This window comes from Oreochromis niloticus, linkage group LG18 (assembly GCF_001858045.2).
Source record: "Oreochromis niloticus isolate F11D_XX linkage group LG18, O_niloticus_UMD_NMBU, whole genome shotgun sequence".
Lineage (NCBI taxonomy): Eukaryota > Metazoa > Chordata > Actinopteri > Cichliformes > Cichlidae > Oreochromis > Oreochromis niloticus.
Genome location: NC_031982.2, coordinates 9,242,978 through 9,260,554, shown reverse-complemented (window position 1 = coordinate 9,260,554; position 17,577 = coordinate 9,242,978). Strand labels below are relative to the sequence as shown.

Sequence of the window (17,577 nt, the reverse complement as noted above, 5' to 3'; positions counted from 1 at the left end):
AAACAGGAACAACACTGTGTGCGCCTAAAGACTGTGTGAACATCTAAAGACTTGAAGGCATCAGAAGACCAACACAGAAGGCATAGGCTCCATGAAATCTGCTCAAATCCCTGCTAAAGGCTGGGGATCTGAGTTTTTGAAGGCAAGGCATGACCGTGTATAATCAATCGCCTGAATCATTACTATCTTAAATTGTGTGCTTTGCAGTCATTTTCCACTCTAGTGCTTAGGATTCAGATAGACCTATTAACAGAATATGATATCCATAATTATATATGTATTATTTTTATTATGTTCTTGTTAGTGTATCCTCATCTGAGAATAAGAACCGTCTTTTAAAATAAACCATTAGTATCAACACACGGAGCAGGTTTTCCTACTGATTCCACACTTATTTATGGCCACTTTCCTCCAATATAAGCTTTTGGAAAGACTAGAAAAAAACTATTTAAACATGAATACATTACATTACATAATCCGTCTATGAGTTTAAGAATTACAGACATTTTCATATACAGTTTTTAGAGGCTCAAATATAATTGGATAATTGACTGTTGGTATAGTATTAATTTTATTTCATGGCAAATCAAGAGATGTGGAGTTGAACCCGAGTGTTGAACTCTCAATATCGATGTGAGTGAAGAAGCAATAGGAGTGGTCAAATCAACAATTTGGTATATTTAAAAAAAAAAAAAAAACCACGCACTGACCAGCTTAGCAACAGATAACAAGTAAAGTGATGATGACAGAATTATTTCAATGGTTAAGAAAACCAACTTGACAACATGTAACCAAGTCAAGAAAAGCTAGATGTATCGATGAAGTCTACAGCTGAAAGAGACGCCTTCATGAATGGAAATATTGTTATAATTACTATAAGTTTGGGCATTCCTAGATAAACCTTAAATATGCACTTTGGTGGAAATTGAGAAAACGAGCTGCCCATGCACATTTGTTATATAAAGGTTTAAACCAGACTTCAATTAAATGGTGTTAAATAAACAGGTATTTGTTAATGCCTATCAGTTTTTATATGAATCCAGCTCTGTAGTTTAAAATGTTGAGGAAAGAGCACATCTCCTAAGCCATGGGTAGGATCCAAATAAAATAATAATCGTGCTTGGCAAGATCTTCCAATAAAACCTGAAATTTACAAACTAACCACCTGCTCCACAAGGACATAATTTTCATAAATTCCTAAGATGAAAGTGAAAAAATTTGGCCAGAGTTGATTAAAAAGAAAAGAAAAAAATCAGTGAAGAAAAGTAACATTCATCAAAGATGAAAGAACTTCTTACATAAAGCTGATATAAGCAAAGAAACCAGCGCTGCTTAAGAACCACTGAGCGCTTTGAGTATGTCACTTTGAAGCAGCACCTAAAGGGGTCTTGTGTAGGGCCAATTTCCATGCTTTGAAGAAGCTACTTCTGTACTGAAAACTGTCTTTTTAGAATTTGTCTTTGAAGGGTGTAGTTCATGTGTCATAATGTCACCTTGAGGTGCTGTGAATTGGTGCTTTATAAAACTCAATTGAATTGGATTAAACTTTTTTGTTGTTGTTTATAAGAGATAGAATTTTAGTATAATACATTTTAATCACATTAGTTAAGTTAACCTGGGATATTAACCTGCCCTTCTATTAGCACTACTGATCAGGCACCTCACTGCCTGATGATCCAGCACTGACGTCTGTTATGCCTACTTTATACTTGTGCATCACAATAATTCAAGATACATAGATTAAGTCATGAGGAGCTCACAATAACACACCATTATAAATTAAATAAGAGGAAATATTAAGTTTTCATATCTCTTCTGTATAAGGAGATATTTTAAGTGCATGTTGTTGTTATTTTCATGATTTGTAACATTACAAAAGCGATTGTGAGCTAATACAGTTGCCCCCTCCACACAGAGCTGTGGAGGCTCTGTGGATGTGTCTTTGTTTTATGTCTGATGTGATTACAGTGCCACTATCTGGCCCAAGAGCACAGATACATCAGTGTAACTTTGTAACCTTTTACTCATTAACTCTCTTCGTTTCCTGCCAGCAGGCTTTTCATTACTTCCAACGGCAGTAGAGTTTTTGACTCTTGAAATTATTTTATATTCTGAACAAAAACAAAAACATATCTACCTGTTATCACCCACTGCTTCTTCATGGGGGGTTGTTTGATTGTCTGGGTTTTCTCTGTATTATTGTAGGGTCTATACCTTACACTATAAAGCACCTTGAGGCAACTGAGCTGGTGTTATATAAATAAAATTGAATTGAATTGAATATATAAAAGAAAGTGGTTACACAGGGCAAAGAAAAAATTATAAACCCAATGAAGTTAATCATTAACATCTGTCTTGAGGATATGGTGCAAGAAGGGAAACATTATGGCATGTCTTGTAACCTTTGCCCAGACAGGCCTTTTATTGTTTTTGAAGCAGCGGAAGGGGAAAACAAAATCTTAAGCTAAGAAGACAAAAAATACACCTTCTCTATCAGTTTTGGCGCAGGTAAGGACTTTTTTTGTGATTTTTGAGTGCTTTGCAGTCTGTGTAACATGACATTTGTGTTAATGAGACTGCCTAGATAATATTAAGTGACACTACTGAGTGAGCATAGGTATGTTGTGATCATATGACTTCAGTGAACCAGCTACTGTGCTCTGGCCAGCATTAGAAAGTAAACCGAGTTTATATTTGGAAAGAAAACACGCTAGTGACACAATGTAAAGGACATCACAGTGGGTATACGCACATCTGCTTTGTTGGGTTAAAAAGAGAGTGCCTTTATTTTAAGATTGAAGGTAATTAGTAAGAAATTAAGGTCTTTTAAAATTCCTCTGGACGTTACTAAAGGCCTGACAACATCATGTGACTGTCTATGTGAAGAGAATTTAAATATTTTTATCTTAATGTTGTGATTAAGGTCAAATCATTTGTGATCTTTTAACTTAAACAATCTGAGGAGGCTTCAGATACTATACTGATACTATCTCTGATACTTCGGTGCTACAATAATAATGATGATGACAATTTATGTTTCGTCCCAACCAGACAGTGTAAATATATGGTACTCCATGAAACGGGAAGCACAAGTAACATAGATAAGATAGTTAAGAATAAGAACAGGTGTCCAGTTTGTCAAATGGAAGCTTAACATCTTAAAAATGGAAAATGATGTTATATTATTATCAGTTTATTCATGTCACTCCCACTGCTCTATGCTTCACTAGATGTCTTGCTTTGGTGTCATAAAACAAAATCATTTAGTGAAAAATCCATTTTTTGGAAATGGACAAGCTCCAGACTATTTATCTCTGCTTCCTATTGAACACCCTGCAGCTGAAACTCCTCGATCACTGACGTGGTATTTGTTGGTTGTTCCTCATATGAGCTGGGACCGATCGAGTGGGGCAAAGCTTTCAGTAACTCAATTTGATGTTTTTTTTAAATTATGGCCTACAATTTAACTTGGTTTTGTATCACTGTTAACTGTAGCCTAGTTTTCTTTTATATTTTCTTGCAATTATACCAAGTGTTTATTATTTGGATTGTGCAGCACTTTATAACTACAGGCCTGTGAAACTTTACTTATTAAATGTAAGCCGGTCTTTTTTTCCTTACTGCCTATGCAATCAACCTTTCAAATGCAATTTTTAGCAAAATCATCTGCCTTGTAATACTGCATTCAGTCCTGCTGACATTTGAGTTTAATCAAATCAAGTCTTATTCAAGGTATTCGCCAAAGTTCTGTTCTTTTGACTCCAAATTTCCTCTCGTTTCCCTGAATATCATTTTCCTTTCCTTTATGATGTGAATGGATCACAATCCTGGTTACTACTGTATTTATTTCTGTAGATCTTGTACAGCGAGATGGATCTGTGGAGCTGTGGCATCTGTGTGGTGCTTTTTCTCTGTGACGTTGCATATACTGCTACTATATCAGACGCTGTCAGACAAAAAGGCACCCAAAGACATCTGATGGAGGTCAACAACAGCACTAATAGCACTAGCACACCAAGTAAGTAACAAAGTAAACAGTAACCTTTTATTTCAGCGTTATTCTTGTTGAGGAGTTTAATATTCTACTATACCTAATCCATAGGAAATGTTTTGGGTCCTGTCTTGTTAGATTTTGATGAACCAAATTTTTTCCTGCAGAGACTGACAGCCCAAAGGTGGAATTGTCCTATCTGGCTATAGCGTTGGGCACAGTCATCACCCTTTCACTCTTCATCGTGTTGGTTGTTAAGTTTCGCGTTTTACATCACTTTCTGGCCAGCTACAGACACTCCCTGCTCCAGGAGTCGGATGGGGCGAGCCAGTACGGTCAAGAGGACATGTCTTTCCCTAACAATGTGTCCGGTAGGATGGGAGTAGTCAGAGGGACTCAGACCGGGTTGGATGATGATGACGATGGCTTCATTGAGGACAACTACATCCAGCCCAGTGAGAAGCACATGCCAGAGGGACAAAGACAGGATGAGGAGATAGAGGGGACAGATGACAGTGACGATGATCTTCAGTTCACTATAGGGTGATTAAATACATTTTTCCAAAGTAACCGGTTTACAACAAAAATAATGACACTCCAAAAGTTGATTCTGTTCATCAGGATGCAGCGTTTTCATAATTAAAGTTTAAAACATTTGTGCCTCATGAGCCCTTAAAAAAGACAGGATTATAAACTTCACAAGAAATAGTAAATCAGAATTTCTTTCTTTTTTGGCCTGCTTATATTGCTCATTTTGAAACCCTTAAATTTATTATATGACATGGGCTCCAACTGCAACTCTAACTGCAGAAACTTCACAGTCTGAACCACGCAAATGTTTTGGCCACATCGTCCGTTATTATTAGATAACCGACCTTAAGAGGGGCAAAATTAATACAAAACACATTTAAAGTGCTGCATTGACCTCTGTAATGTGATTTTTTTCTTTTATGCTGTGTAGAAATTGTTCTTAAAGTTCAAATGTACTATATATCGATATGGATTCACATATTACATATGCTGTGCATGTAACTCACAACATTACAACATTCAGTTTATTTGCTAATAATGATGTTAATGTTTATATCCTGCTAAATGCAATTTTTTCCACACATGCCATTCAATTATTCACCTTTAAGTTACCTTTAAGTTTTTTTATTACATTTCTGCTTACAGTGAATATCAGAGAGTTAAAACAACTTCACACTCGCACTCACACATCTTTGTTGTAGTCTGAATGTTTGCGTGTATGAAATTACTTTTTTGAACATTCATGTCTTTAATAAAGTCGTTCTTACTGAAATTACAAACACAGCGATGTTTTGATCTGATGTGACATCTGCTCTTTATTTACAACTATAACCAGTCAGACACAGCATAAATGAGCATTCAGACAGTACAAAGGAGGGAAATATTCGCTTATCAAATTACAGAGCCATTGTTGACAGCAGCCTATTGTTCTTGTAGAAATGATGTGACTGTACTGCAGTGATGATGTTCAGCGCTCAGCAGTCAGTTTTTACGGTAATGGCAAACAATAAAGAGACTGGAAAGAAAATCTGTGAAGACTTGAATAGGATATTGACACAACCTGCTCAGTTCTACTATTAGTTCCTTTAGCTAAACCACTTCATCCAGTCTCAGATACCCTTCTTTTCTGACCAAGTCCTTTCAGATCAGGCTGGTCCTGCTCGACGAGGTCTCTCTCCTGGCTTGACTCATTTGTCCTCCAGAAACACTGAACACACAGACAGCTTGATTCCCTGTCCTCCTCATTCTCCTCATTCTCATCCTCCTTCTCCTCCTCTGCTCCCTTCTTCTTTTGATGTACGCCAGCACACTATAGCCCGCTACAGCTAGAGACATGCCCGTCCCTGCAGCCATCAGCACCAGACCCGAAACCAACATTTCCCTGCTGTCGTGACCTTGGCTGCCGATGGTGGCCACAAAGATTAGCACCGTCCCGCACAGCATGACTGCCAGCCCTACAGCTAAAATCAGCGCGGGGTCGGCCCTCCCACCACTTTTCAGCTGGTCGATACGACGCCTGCTGCGCACGCAGTTCATGTCCTGGATGGCAGAGCTGAGAAGCTGCTTGAGCAGCACAGCGAGTGCCAAGAGGCAGAGGGTGGTGCCCACCCCTAGGCGCCATTCCCCAGATAGGCTTGTGGTGGTGGAGAGGAGCCCCACACCACCAAGGCCCAGTCCGAGTATGAGGGCAACTGAGGCACAGTAGCACAACAAGGAGCGTTGTGGGTCTCTGAACCACCATAATTCCACTTGATCTTCCAGGATACGTCGCTGTATAAGGCTAGGGTCCAGGTAGAGGCTTGAGGACCGACGTATGGGGTAGTAAAAGGTCTCCATGTCAGGCATGGCACAGCTCAGTCAGCCAAAATCATAGACGACACCTTAAATTAGTGTGGAGAACATGGGTTGATTGTCAGAATATTAGAGGACACAGATTTCCAAAAGCACAAGTAACTTTTCTGTGTCCCATGACTGTACAGAGAACACGCTGTGCTTCACCTCCTGTAAAAACACTTACTCACTTGTGCTAGATGAGTGTCTTGTATTGCTGTCCATCCATCTGCATCCCATCTGACAACCTCAGAGAAGTCAGTGTGAAAGATCCCACAGTTGTTTGGTTTCGTTGTTTCATTCTGCAAAGAAAGTGATCTCTGTCTTGAGCAAAAAAGAAAGAAAGAAAAAACTGCTATGAGGATAACTTCCAGTATTTCAGGTACTTTGTTTCATTTGCTGAAGTTGGTTTCAGAGATGAAAGTGGATGTAGATGCTAAAAGTGTCCTGGGTCAAACTGGAGACAGAAGCAGGGGCTCCCACAGTGTGAAACTCATGCAAGCAGAGAGGTAATGGCAGTTACGTAGCTTGTGCATGTGTCGTTTCATCAAGGCTTCGTCACCACAGTGACTGTACTCATGTCACAGATCGATAATCTGTGTCCTCTTTAGAGCCCTGTGCCAGGCAGAACAGACACCAACTTCTCTTCTCATCACACGGGACCAGCATCTTGTCAAGTTAAGCAGGAAAAAAGACTGGTCACAATAGCAGTGTTGGATCATGGTTTGGACAGAGATTGGCGACACTGTCCACCATGCTCCATCACAGACAATGGGCTGACCAATGAACACAATGACTGTGCTGCAGAGGGTGGGTGATGGTGTGTCGGGGGGACGTGGATGGGTGTTGCGTTGCTGCTTTGGAGGGCTGAGTGATGTCAGTGTGCACTGATAATGGTGTTTCTGTGATCCCAAGGATAGCGTCACTCAGACACTGGGCTGGATAGGCCTCAGTGAATAGTATATCTCCTCACTGAGGTGCTAACTAACCTGGGCCTTCTCATCTATTTCTTACACACCTGGCAATACTGAACATTTTCCATAAAAACATTTCACAGGTATATTTCTTTGCTTTCCTGCTCTGCCACCTCTAAAGCTGAAAATAAAATGTTTAAAAAAAGATACAAGGTGTGGTTTTATTACTATTTAGGTGGTTGTGTGTGCTTAAAGAAATAGTCTGCATATTAATTACTGAACTTGGTGCTTTTACTGTAGGTAGGTTTTGACCTTTGGACAGAGCTCAGCTAGCTAGATTTTTTTCCAGTCTTTGCTTAGCTGTCTTATAGTTCTCGTTTCACATTTAAGATGTAAAACTGTTAAAGTTGTAACAATATTCTCACCTAACGCTTGACAAAAGCATGCAGATGTTTATTTAATAGCCAAACACGCAAACTTATATATTTATCTCTCAGATAAATGGCATCTAGGAGAAGCTAGTAGCATCCACTAGCTAGGTTTGGCTTGTAGCTAATGCAGTATAGTGCAGTGGTGTATTCTGATGCAGTTACATCTAACATAATTAAAGATGACCCCACCCCCAGTTGTTCCAGTGTAATGATCTTGCTTTCATGCGCGTTGACTCAATGACAAGTGGCTGAGGCTAGAATGGAGTCAATGCAGGGGCGCTAACAACTAGAGGGGAAGTATAGATTGAAACAAAGTTGAATCAATATAAATTATGTAGGGAAAAATAAACAAACAAGAGTTTGCTGGTGTTAGCATGGTGACCTTTGATTTACTAAAATTCATCTTGGGTCATTTTTATTCTGTAATACCAATAAAATATAAATAAATCAGCTGTTGGGCAAGATGGATGAACTTTTATTTAGATTTAGATATTAATTTCTTCACAGAAATATAAACTCTTAACAGCAGTGTATATTTTATGCGCTTTTGGAAGCTTTCCAGTGTAATTCCAGTCACAATGGTGAAGGCTGGGTGACACTGGTTGCATTTATAAGTGCATCTGCTTGTTCAACTTCTCCATCCAGAGAAGCCAGTTGCATATTTACACAGATATACCCATGCAGTTGTCTGGAAACCCCTGATAGACCAGTCGTTCTCATGACCAAAGTACTGAGACCAGTACATAAATGCCACTTTCTCCCCCTAGTGGAGTAATAAGGTAATAAAGTAGACCCTCTTTCAGTTCTAAGGTTTTACACGTCGGGAAATTATATAAAAAATTATCTGGTCCTTACCAACTCTTAAATTTAGGTAAATACAACCTTAGATTAACAACAAGACATGACATCATACCATTATTTATTTACCAAAAATAAGTGTAACCTATGATTCAGTAGCTTGTACAACCACCTTCAGCAGCAATAACTTTAAGTAATCATTTTCTGTAGTCATCAGTCATCCTTTACAACATTGTTTCAGTTTTATTGAGATTTGTGGGTATTTGTTTATACACAGCTATGAAAGTCCCTCCATAGCATTTCGATCAGGGTGAGGTCTGGACTTTGACTGGGCCATTGCAACACCTTGATTCTTTGCTTTTTTGTCGTTCTGTTGTAGATTTGCTGCTGCGCTTGGGATCATTGTTCTGCTGCATGACACAGTTTGGGCCAAGCTTTAGATGTTGGTCAGATGGTCTTATATTTAACTCAAGAATACTTGTGTATATGTTACGTATGGCCCAAAATGGCCTCCGTACAAGAAAGAAGTAAGCTCTAATATTGACCAGTAAGGAACCCCCACACTCACACTGCAATGGGGTACACAAGATTTATTTTTTCCTCAGAATCAAACTACTGGCTAAAGACACAACTCTGGCCAGGAATCCAAGGCCCAAAGCCACCGCGGTCAGGGTTGTTAGCCTGGTTACAAACAGGGGAAAGGTGGTCACTTGGAAGAACAAGCAGCCAAAAACACATCAATCCTGGATCTTCCTCAGCAGGGCTTGCCACCCACCTTTTCAGGCCTGGTGTCATTCGAGCGTGGGTCTCCACATCAAATCCTGGGGCTTCCACTCTCGAGCTGAAACTTCCCTAAACTTGGCCAGTTTGCTTTCCATGGGCACGGAGAGTCTCCAATCCAGTGTTTTTCCTCCCAGCAGATCCACACAAATCCTAATTAAAATGAGTCCTCCCTCCAACATCCTCAGATTATTTTAAAAGCAAAACCAGGCAGGGTTAAAAATCCTTTCCCTTAGAATGTGCAAACTTCACCCTGGAGTCTCCGAGGCTTCCCTGCTGCACCAGTGTCCTACTAAAAAACAACAACTCCCCCTTCCCGTTTCCTCTCCCCTTTATAGAGAAGGGCTCCAATCCTTCCCAATCAGCTGCTCCCTGTACTCAACTCCAAATAGCTGGCAGCTGGACTAGAGAAGAATCTCCACTCCCACATGGGTGTGGCCCACACCTCACACCAAACACACAAAAAAACCACGAAAGCATGCAATTAATACAAAAAAAAAAATCTAGAGTAATGCCAACCCAAATGTTTAGTGGGGGATTCTCTCCATTCTTTTCCACCATGCTATACTCCACAACATATACAGAGGAGTTGACTCAATGACTGCAAGATTCCCAGGTTCTGTGACTCCAGCTCATCATCCCTCCGCCACCGTGCTTGACAGTTGGTATGAGGTGTTTGTGCTGACACGCTGTGTTTGATTTTTTTTTTTTCCAAACTTCGTGTTTTTTGTGGCCAACATATCTACTTTGGACTCATCTGTACAAAGTTCATTGTTGCAGAAGTTGCAGATGTGTTGCAGTTTTAAACCTGAGTCGTGCTGCCATGTTCTTTTTAAGAAAAGAGGCTTTCTCCTGGCAACAGCTCCAGACAAGCCATACTTCTTTTATTAAATTGCTGATCATACTTTTATACTACCCTTATCTGTATACATCAGTACATCTATACATTTGCCCATAGTACACCTTTTTTTCTGCTTACATGTTCTGAAGATCAGTGAAGTGTATTTGAGCAGCATCTGGGTGCTACTTACCCTCTTAAGTAGTAAGTACATACTTGGTTTTCCGCAAACAGCTTCTGCATTTTAGTTCAGTTTTTGCAAAATCAATAATATGTGCAATACGGCATGTTCTGTAATTCATCTGAGGTGTATCGACCTAACTTTAAACCCAGATAAGGACAAGATGAGAGTCTACTTTCGTTTTGCCATGACTGTATCTGTAAGAAACCTGTGTATTTGCTTGCTTGATTTTACGCCTCTAAGATTCTTATTTATTAATGAAGCTACAGTTAGTATTAAAAAAATTCTGATGTCAATAGAGGTGATTCACCAGTCTGTTCCCACTCAATGTGATTCAACCGCAATTAATGCACTTGTACAGCGAGTTAAATACAGCCACTAGGCGGGACATATTGATTCACAATAATTACCCTCACTGTTAATTACTCTTGTAGATTTGATGAAACCATCATGTAGTCATAGTTGCTCGGTGCCAACGGTAGGGCTTTAATTTCATTTTTATTTATTTGTTTACTTTAATATGATAGAGAAATCAGTGTCTATTTATTTTAAAATAACCTCCACCAAAGAACGTCAAAATTAGCGACAGCAATTAAGCCAGCAATCAGGCAAAGCATGAAAATATTTGTACTAATCATTGTGACAGGTTGATATGTATTTGGCATGCTCCTGTACAGCTGGTGAATGTGTATTTGTATGTGCTTGTTTACTGTCTGTTCTGCCTTGTGACAGAATAGCCTCGATAGTCATTTGCCTGCTGTTCTGGGAGTGACTCCAAAATTCATCAGGCTCAGAGAGAAAAAAACAGAATGTTGTGAACTAACAGACAAATCGATGAACAGATGTATGAAAAAAAAGGGCTGCATTATAAATTCTTCAGCATAAAATACACAAATGAGCCACAACAACAGCAACAACCAAACCACTTGTTTAATATTGTGTGGGCCATCCTCATGCTACCAAAGCAGCCGTGACCTTTAATGGGCCTCGCTGGATTGAACTTGTTCCAGTGTATCGCTTGATCACACACAGTGGTTTGGATGCTGGTGCTCGGTCTGTTTCAGAGCAGTTTTTATGGTGTGACAGAGCACAGTAACCTGGCCACTGATGTCAGAGGGTGCCATGGGTTATGTTACTGGTTTACAACATTAGGGACATATACAAAGCAACATTCACATCAGTAGCAAGCAGGACATTGCATCATAATGTGATAACATTATTCACTTCATGTGTCTGTGGGGTTAATATTGAGGTTGATACTGTCTGAGTTTGCTTTTCATGCTTTACTGAAGGAACCTAGGATGTCATCCAGGCACATTTTTGTATTAAGTATCTCTCTGCAATTGTCATTTGGGCAATTATTACAATTTCTACATATTTAGAAAAAAGCCAAATCATGCTAATACAATAAAGTAGAGGAAAACTTTAAAATGCCAAGAATGTCAAAGGTTCTAAATATACTTCAAATATTATGCAGTATGCTTAAGACTCCACCATATTTCATGCATTTTAGTTAAGGTTTAAATTTTGATTTTGTCAGTCTAATAAACACAACATGTGTGTTTTGCTCTAATGATACCACAACAGGACAGTTATGTTCAATATATGTATTTGTTAAAAGAGCATGTAACGTTGTTGTGGACAAAGATCATCCTGCAGGTGGCAGCAGCCTCCAGGTTTGGAAGCAGTCTGAGGGTGCCCACATTAGAAGGCTGCATATGGGGTTAGATTAGGGATGTCTAACTCATTGTTGTTAATAGGCCACCAAAACCTTCCAAGCTTTTTTTGTGCCCAAGGCAGCATGTTTGTCACCTGTATTTAAATGCAACATAAGCACTCAAATCTCTACATTTAGCAAAAATTATTGATACTGTAATGGGAAAATTCCCAAATTAAATACAGCCTTACTTACTTAATAGATACGCAAGCATAAGCATATAAATGTACTAACAACATTAAAAATAAATGTAGGGACTATGAAGAAAGCCAGCCTCTGTGGATGTAGCATTATTGTAGTTATAGTTTATCAACACAGATGCAATAAACTGTCTTTTTTAAAATGCTTTTTCATTTCTGACACCTAAAACCTACAGAGTGACGAACTGATAAATAGAATGGCTCCACCATCTCATCTGCTAGTCAAATAAAGGACAAATACAGTCAGTCATCATGTCCTGGGTCATAGCTCCTCCTTCATGTTATTGTTATGACTCTGGTTGCATGTTTGAGGCCTTTGGCGTATTGAAGTATAGTTCTGGACATTAGCCTGATGATAGTGTGCAATAGATAACAATTGGCTATTGCAAAAAATGCTTGAAAGTGTGTTTCATTGGAGCAATTATACAGAGATCCAGGTTTTACACATTTACTCTTTAAAGTAGGAAGATTTATTCTGAGTGCGGAGGAGGGAAGAATTTAGCTCAGAGACTTAAAAAGTGATCTCACTGTATGGTTAAGATTATGGTGAGGGGGCTGAGCAAAACCCTGCAAACAGTTTCTCGTTCATGGACTCACTTTGCTGACAGGGACAGCATCAACCAGTGAGAATGAACTAATCTCACAGTTGCAGACCGCTGGGTTAGACAAACAGCATCACTGTTCCACTTTCCCTTACAGGCTGCTGAGCGGTAGGCGAAAACAAGAGCAAACTTGACTCTCTCATCTCTCAACAGCAGCTGCTGAGGTGTTCTTGAGCAAGGTACTTATATTTAATTGCTTGAGTGCTCAGAGGCCAATCAGTAGATAGTTACACTGTTACCGAACCATGAAGCCTGTCAATGCAAGATGCTACAGCTGAGTGAATGTGGAGCAGAAAACTGAAAAAAGAAAACGTATGCCTGCTCAGCAAATGTCCCCTAAAGGTTAATTAAATAAGAAATGCAACAAGAACCACACTACTTACTGAAATGCTGCTCACACGACGAGTTGTGGATTTCTTAATTCCTTGACTGTGCGAGAGGATGATGGCAGCTTCTCCAGAATGTAGCAAATCCTCCAAACTGGCTGCTGTGACAAATAAAAGGGCCAATTTCTTGACAACTCATGACACACCGAGGCTCGCACAAACCTGAAGTATACTGAGTATTTTGATGCTGCTTATAAAGTTTCCAAAATTATGCACCCTGACAGTGAGAAGATTCAAATAACCGATAATTATCTGTCATGAGGCATGACTGATGGGGATTTTGATGCGACATTAAATTGTTTACAGACAAGAGACTTTGAATATACCCTGATATTTCATCTAGTGCCACCAGCAAGTCAAAGAAGTTCAGGCATCCAGTAGTGTTTTTTTACTCCAAGTAAGTTGACCAGGTCTCACAACACGATGCATCCTTTTATGAAGTTTCTGGATATTCCTCCCATACAACCAGCAAGTTGATATACGTATGATATTAACTGATATCTCAACAATTGTTGGATGGATTACTCTAAAAATTGTTTAAAATAGGTAGATCTAGCTCCCAGATGTGAAAAGTGAAGTCAGTGTATGAACATCATAAACCTGTATTCTGCCTAATGGTGAGCAGAGGGCAACTCCAGTAGCTGACTGTTAGCCTGTGAGAAAAAAACCCTAATGCGCACTTCATTTATGACCTCAGTAAACACTTTCCTCTTGGATTTATGTGCACATTCTCTAGTAACAGGGCTTATTTAATACTGCATAACATTCATTTTGTTAATTATGGTTATTTAAAGCACCTTAAGCTTCAGGGTGTGGAGCTTGTGATTCTAAAATAAAAGTTGCCATATTGTTATGTTACATGAAGTGGATGAAGGAAGTGTACAGTAAATTCTTTCCTTGTCACGCCACCATTAATAGGTTCCATTAATGGAGTGTTGATCAAGTCCATGAGACCAAGCCCTGTGTGTAGTCTTAGACATTAAACTATCCTGGACAGAACATATTAATAAAAAGGTTGTTAAAATGGGAAACTGTACTTCTGTAATTAAAAGATATGAAGATTTTTGTACACTAAAATTGATCAGACAGTTACTTGGTCATCACTTATTAGTATGGTTTGGTGGTATAATGGCTCAAATTAAGAAACAACAAAAGAACAAATATTGTAACAATGCATAAATGTCTGGTTAGCTATAAAACATATATTACTTTATTCTTCATCAGAAATGTTATTGTTACAAAGATTCCAAACATTTGTATTTCAGTCTAGATAGACATGAATATACCACCAGACAGGTTACAGGGGGACCATTTTTATTAGCCATAGCAAGTACCAATTCAATTAAAAGAGCAATTTTAAGCAGGGCGTAAGGCGGAGTAAAAGGAGCAGAAGTTTTTGCCAGACAGATAACACAAGAAACCAGTCGCACTGGATTAAAAAATCTTTAAACTAATGTTACATTAAGTTAAACCAACATTAAGCACAAACTAAACTAAACTAAGCCAACAGCCCACACATAAAGTTACTGAGGACCTTTGTGAACCCTTGTCTTTAGAGCAACTAAGTGTTTATATTATGGCTTATAGTCATAGACATTTGAAAAGGAGGTCAAAGCAGTAAAAAAGTATTGCACATATTAAGATATGCAAAATCTGTTCTTATATTAGTGCTGATTGACAATCACTCACTCTCACACTCACTCTGATATGCCCTGCCTCTTTCCTAATCCCCAGTTTGCTAAAAGCATTTTCATTTAGTCATGACTCACCCCTCACAGCAAATTGACTGTAAACTCAATTTACTTGGAGCTGTCTCTGATGCATGAGAATCAAATTTGTAACTACATCAAAAGTATGTTTGTTGTACTACAGCAATACCCATTGCTTTCATTTCATTTTGAAGAAGCCATGAATGAGAACACATACTGTTCTTTAAGAGTGGTAAGTTTGTGTCAAAGTGCAAATCCACAGTTTATGAACTCCACAGTGTGTTACTAAACATAATGAACCATTATTGCATGATGGTTATAATGAACCCTATTCATAAAATCAGGAAATTGTATCGACTTGCTTTTCTGCATCACTAGTCGCAGATAAAACTCTGAATTTGGTCAGGTCAGGAGTAAACTAATATCATATTCACTTTTGTTGCTTCAAACACCTGTTCAGCAACATCTGCGTTATTTCCTTTCAATATGCTCCTGCTGTCTTGCTCTGGCTGGACAATTGCTGTGAAACCATGACAACAAGTCTTAACTGCTACATTTTTCTCTTCAGTGCCGCGACTTTTTGACTGTGAACACAACTGCTTGTGCAGCTACACGACTGTTTATGTGTGTGCATGTATCTCAGTGTGTAAACTGAGAATAGGAGGGATTAAGTTATCCTTGAGCTTATCTCCATTTAAAATGAGTGATTATGCTGTCAGCAATGGTCATGGCCTAGATTTGAAAGACAGCCTTTTTTTCTCTCTGGCTGGGAGCCACTAGACCTTGTAAATACTACCAATGCACTTTTATCTGTCACAAATATTACCTCATTGTGTTTAGTAAGAGTAATAAGTGGTACAGGAGCCTATTTTTCTTGGTGCTACTTTTAGAAACTCTACAGCCTGCAGTTCACCTTAGCATTTGCAATTTGCATATAGATGATACTCATATCAAATTATTGCTCAGGGGGAGTATTAATAATGGTGATGTTGAACAGGATGGCGTACTCTACAATAGTGTGTTAAAGATGCTGAAACAAGTGAGCTCCAAAACATTGAAATGTGCCTCACTAAGACCACAATGTTTCACATCTTTCACCTCCCTTTGCTTTCCATCAGCCATAAACAGTTTTTTCCCTTTCTATTGTTTAAACTTTGAAGGATTTAAGGATGTGTTACATGTGTGGAGCTCAGGCTACATTGTAAAGGATTTTGAAATTATACCCAAAACTGTTTCAAAGTGAACACAAATACACCACAGGGATGCAAAATTGCTTGACCTCTTGATCCCTACCAATCTGCTCCTGCTAGTTCCCAGCAGTGTACCACTATTACCTGTCTGTCATGCTCCAAAATTGATTTCACTGGCTCAGTGGGTATGACATGGGCAGCTCTCAGACTACTTTCACTCTCTTTCTCACTCATACATGTCCTTGATTAGCAAAACTAGAACACTCAGAGAAAAAAAGGCTTTGATAAATGTGCTGCATCAAAATCTGTTACACATTTCAACAGGAAAGATCATTTGGTTCATCTGGCATCCCTCCCCCTGTTTGCAGCGTCTTTGTTCCCAGCAGGTAAGTTCCATAACTTACTAAAACTTTACATAGCCAGAAAAATGTCCAGAAAAGCCAGAAAATAATGAGGGATCTGAAAGAAAGATTCAAAACAATAAAAATGATTGACACGCTTAGAGACATTTTCTTTGAGCAGCATATATTTTCAAGACATGATAATAATAATAATAATAATAATAATAATAATGATGATGATGATGATGATGATATTACACACATAATAAGCACTGCATTTATCAGAACCATGAAGGAGAGAACCAGGAATCACCAGGACTGAATTTGCAAAGGGAATGCAGTAATTATGGAAAGCAATAATTGCACCTGTGCTGCTAACTCCTGTCTAAATGCCAGCTGTGTGCAGGGAGACCAGCCTGAGCTTGATTATGTTTTTATTTTGCTGCATCTGGTTAAATCTTAACTATCAAAGTTGGTTCTGTGACATCCCACATTCAGCTTCAACTGAAATACTGATTGAATCAGCCAGATTAGTCTCTTACTATGGAGCAATATGGAGAACCCCCCCCAGTTTGGCCTGAATTTATATATGCAAACATGTAATTATATTCCAAAAGAAGACCAACTATTTTTCCAACCTATTTTAAACCTAGGAATGCTCAATACTGAAATAAAAAAAATGCATATTTGTATTTAACATTTGTTATGAGCTTAGGTTTATGGTGTTATTTTGAGCTAATCACACCAGTGTTGGACCTGTTCCATCACCTATCATAATAGCCCAACACTTATTTTAGTCTGTCCATTGTAGGTCAATGTTTTTTACCTACTCTAAAAGCTGCACAGTTGGTAGATCTGTAAGTTTGATATGGCACAATTTTTACACCAGATATAATAGCTGAGATAACCCTCCTGTTTATCCAGGTTTGGGAGTAGCATCAGGAGTAAAATAGCTTGTGACCCCTTCAGGCTGGGGTTGTATCTCCTCCCTGGTTGAAGCGGGGTTCTTTAACATGTAAGGCAAGTGGCAAGTTGTATTGTATTATTATTCTATTATTATTATTTGTTCAAATAATGTTAAAAAATAGATTTTTCTGCCTAATGTCACAAATAAAATTTAAAACTGTATGGGATATGA

At 38.7% G+C, this 17,577-nt stretch overlaps 2 protein-coding genes across 3 annotated transcripts; one reads left to right on the top strand and one right to left on the bottom strand.

The window, feature by feature from the left end:
• The first annotated feature begins 2,399 nt into the window (after positions 1–2,399).
• LOC102079308 (leucine-rich repeat-containing protein 19) lies at positions 2,400–5,305 on the top strand. Its single transcript, XM_005458053.3, has 3 exons — positions 2,400–2,508; positions 3,856–4,018; positions 4,159–5,305. The coding sequence occupies exons 2-3, from the start codon at positions 3,871–3,873 to the stop codon at positions 4,536–4,538; spliced, it is 528 nt and encodes a 175-aa protein (XP_005458110.1). The 5' UTR covers positions 2,400–2,508; positions 3,856–3,870; the 3' UTR covers positions 4,539–5,305.
• A 141-nt stretch (positions 5,306–5,446) lies between these two features.
• Positions 5,447–9,536, bottom strand: tmem125b (transmembrane protein 125b). Of its 2 annotated transcripts, XM_025899951.1 has the most exons (3): positions 9,271–9,536; positions 6,544–6,672; positions 5,447–6,402 (listed from the first exon to the last, which is right to left on the bottom strand). In XM_025899951.1, exon 3 carries the CDS (start codon positions 6,365–6,367, stop codon positions 5,663–5,665), a length of 705 nt encoding a protein of 234 aa, XP_025755736.1. In that variant the 5' UTR covers positions 6,368–6,402; positions 6,544–6,672; positions 9,271–9,536; the 3' UTR covers positions 5,447–5,662. The 2 variants fall into 2 exon arrangements, with proteins under 2 accessions (XP_025755736.1, XP_025755737.1); XM_025899952.1 differs by lacking the exon at positions 9,271–9,536 and having other exon boundaries at positions 6,540–7,436.
• Positions 9,537–17,577: the final 8,041 nt, after the last annotated feature.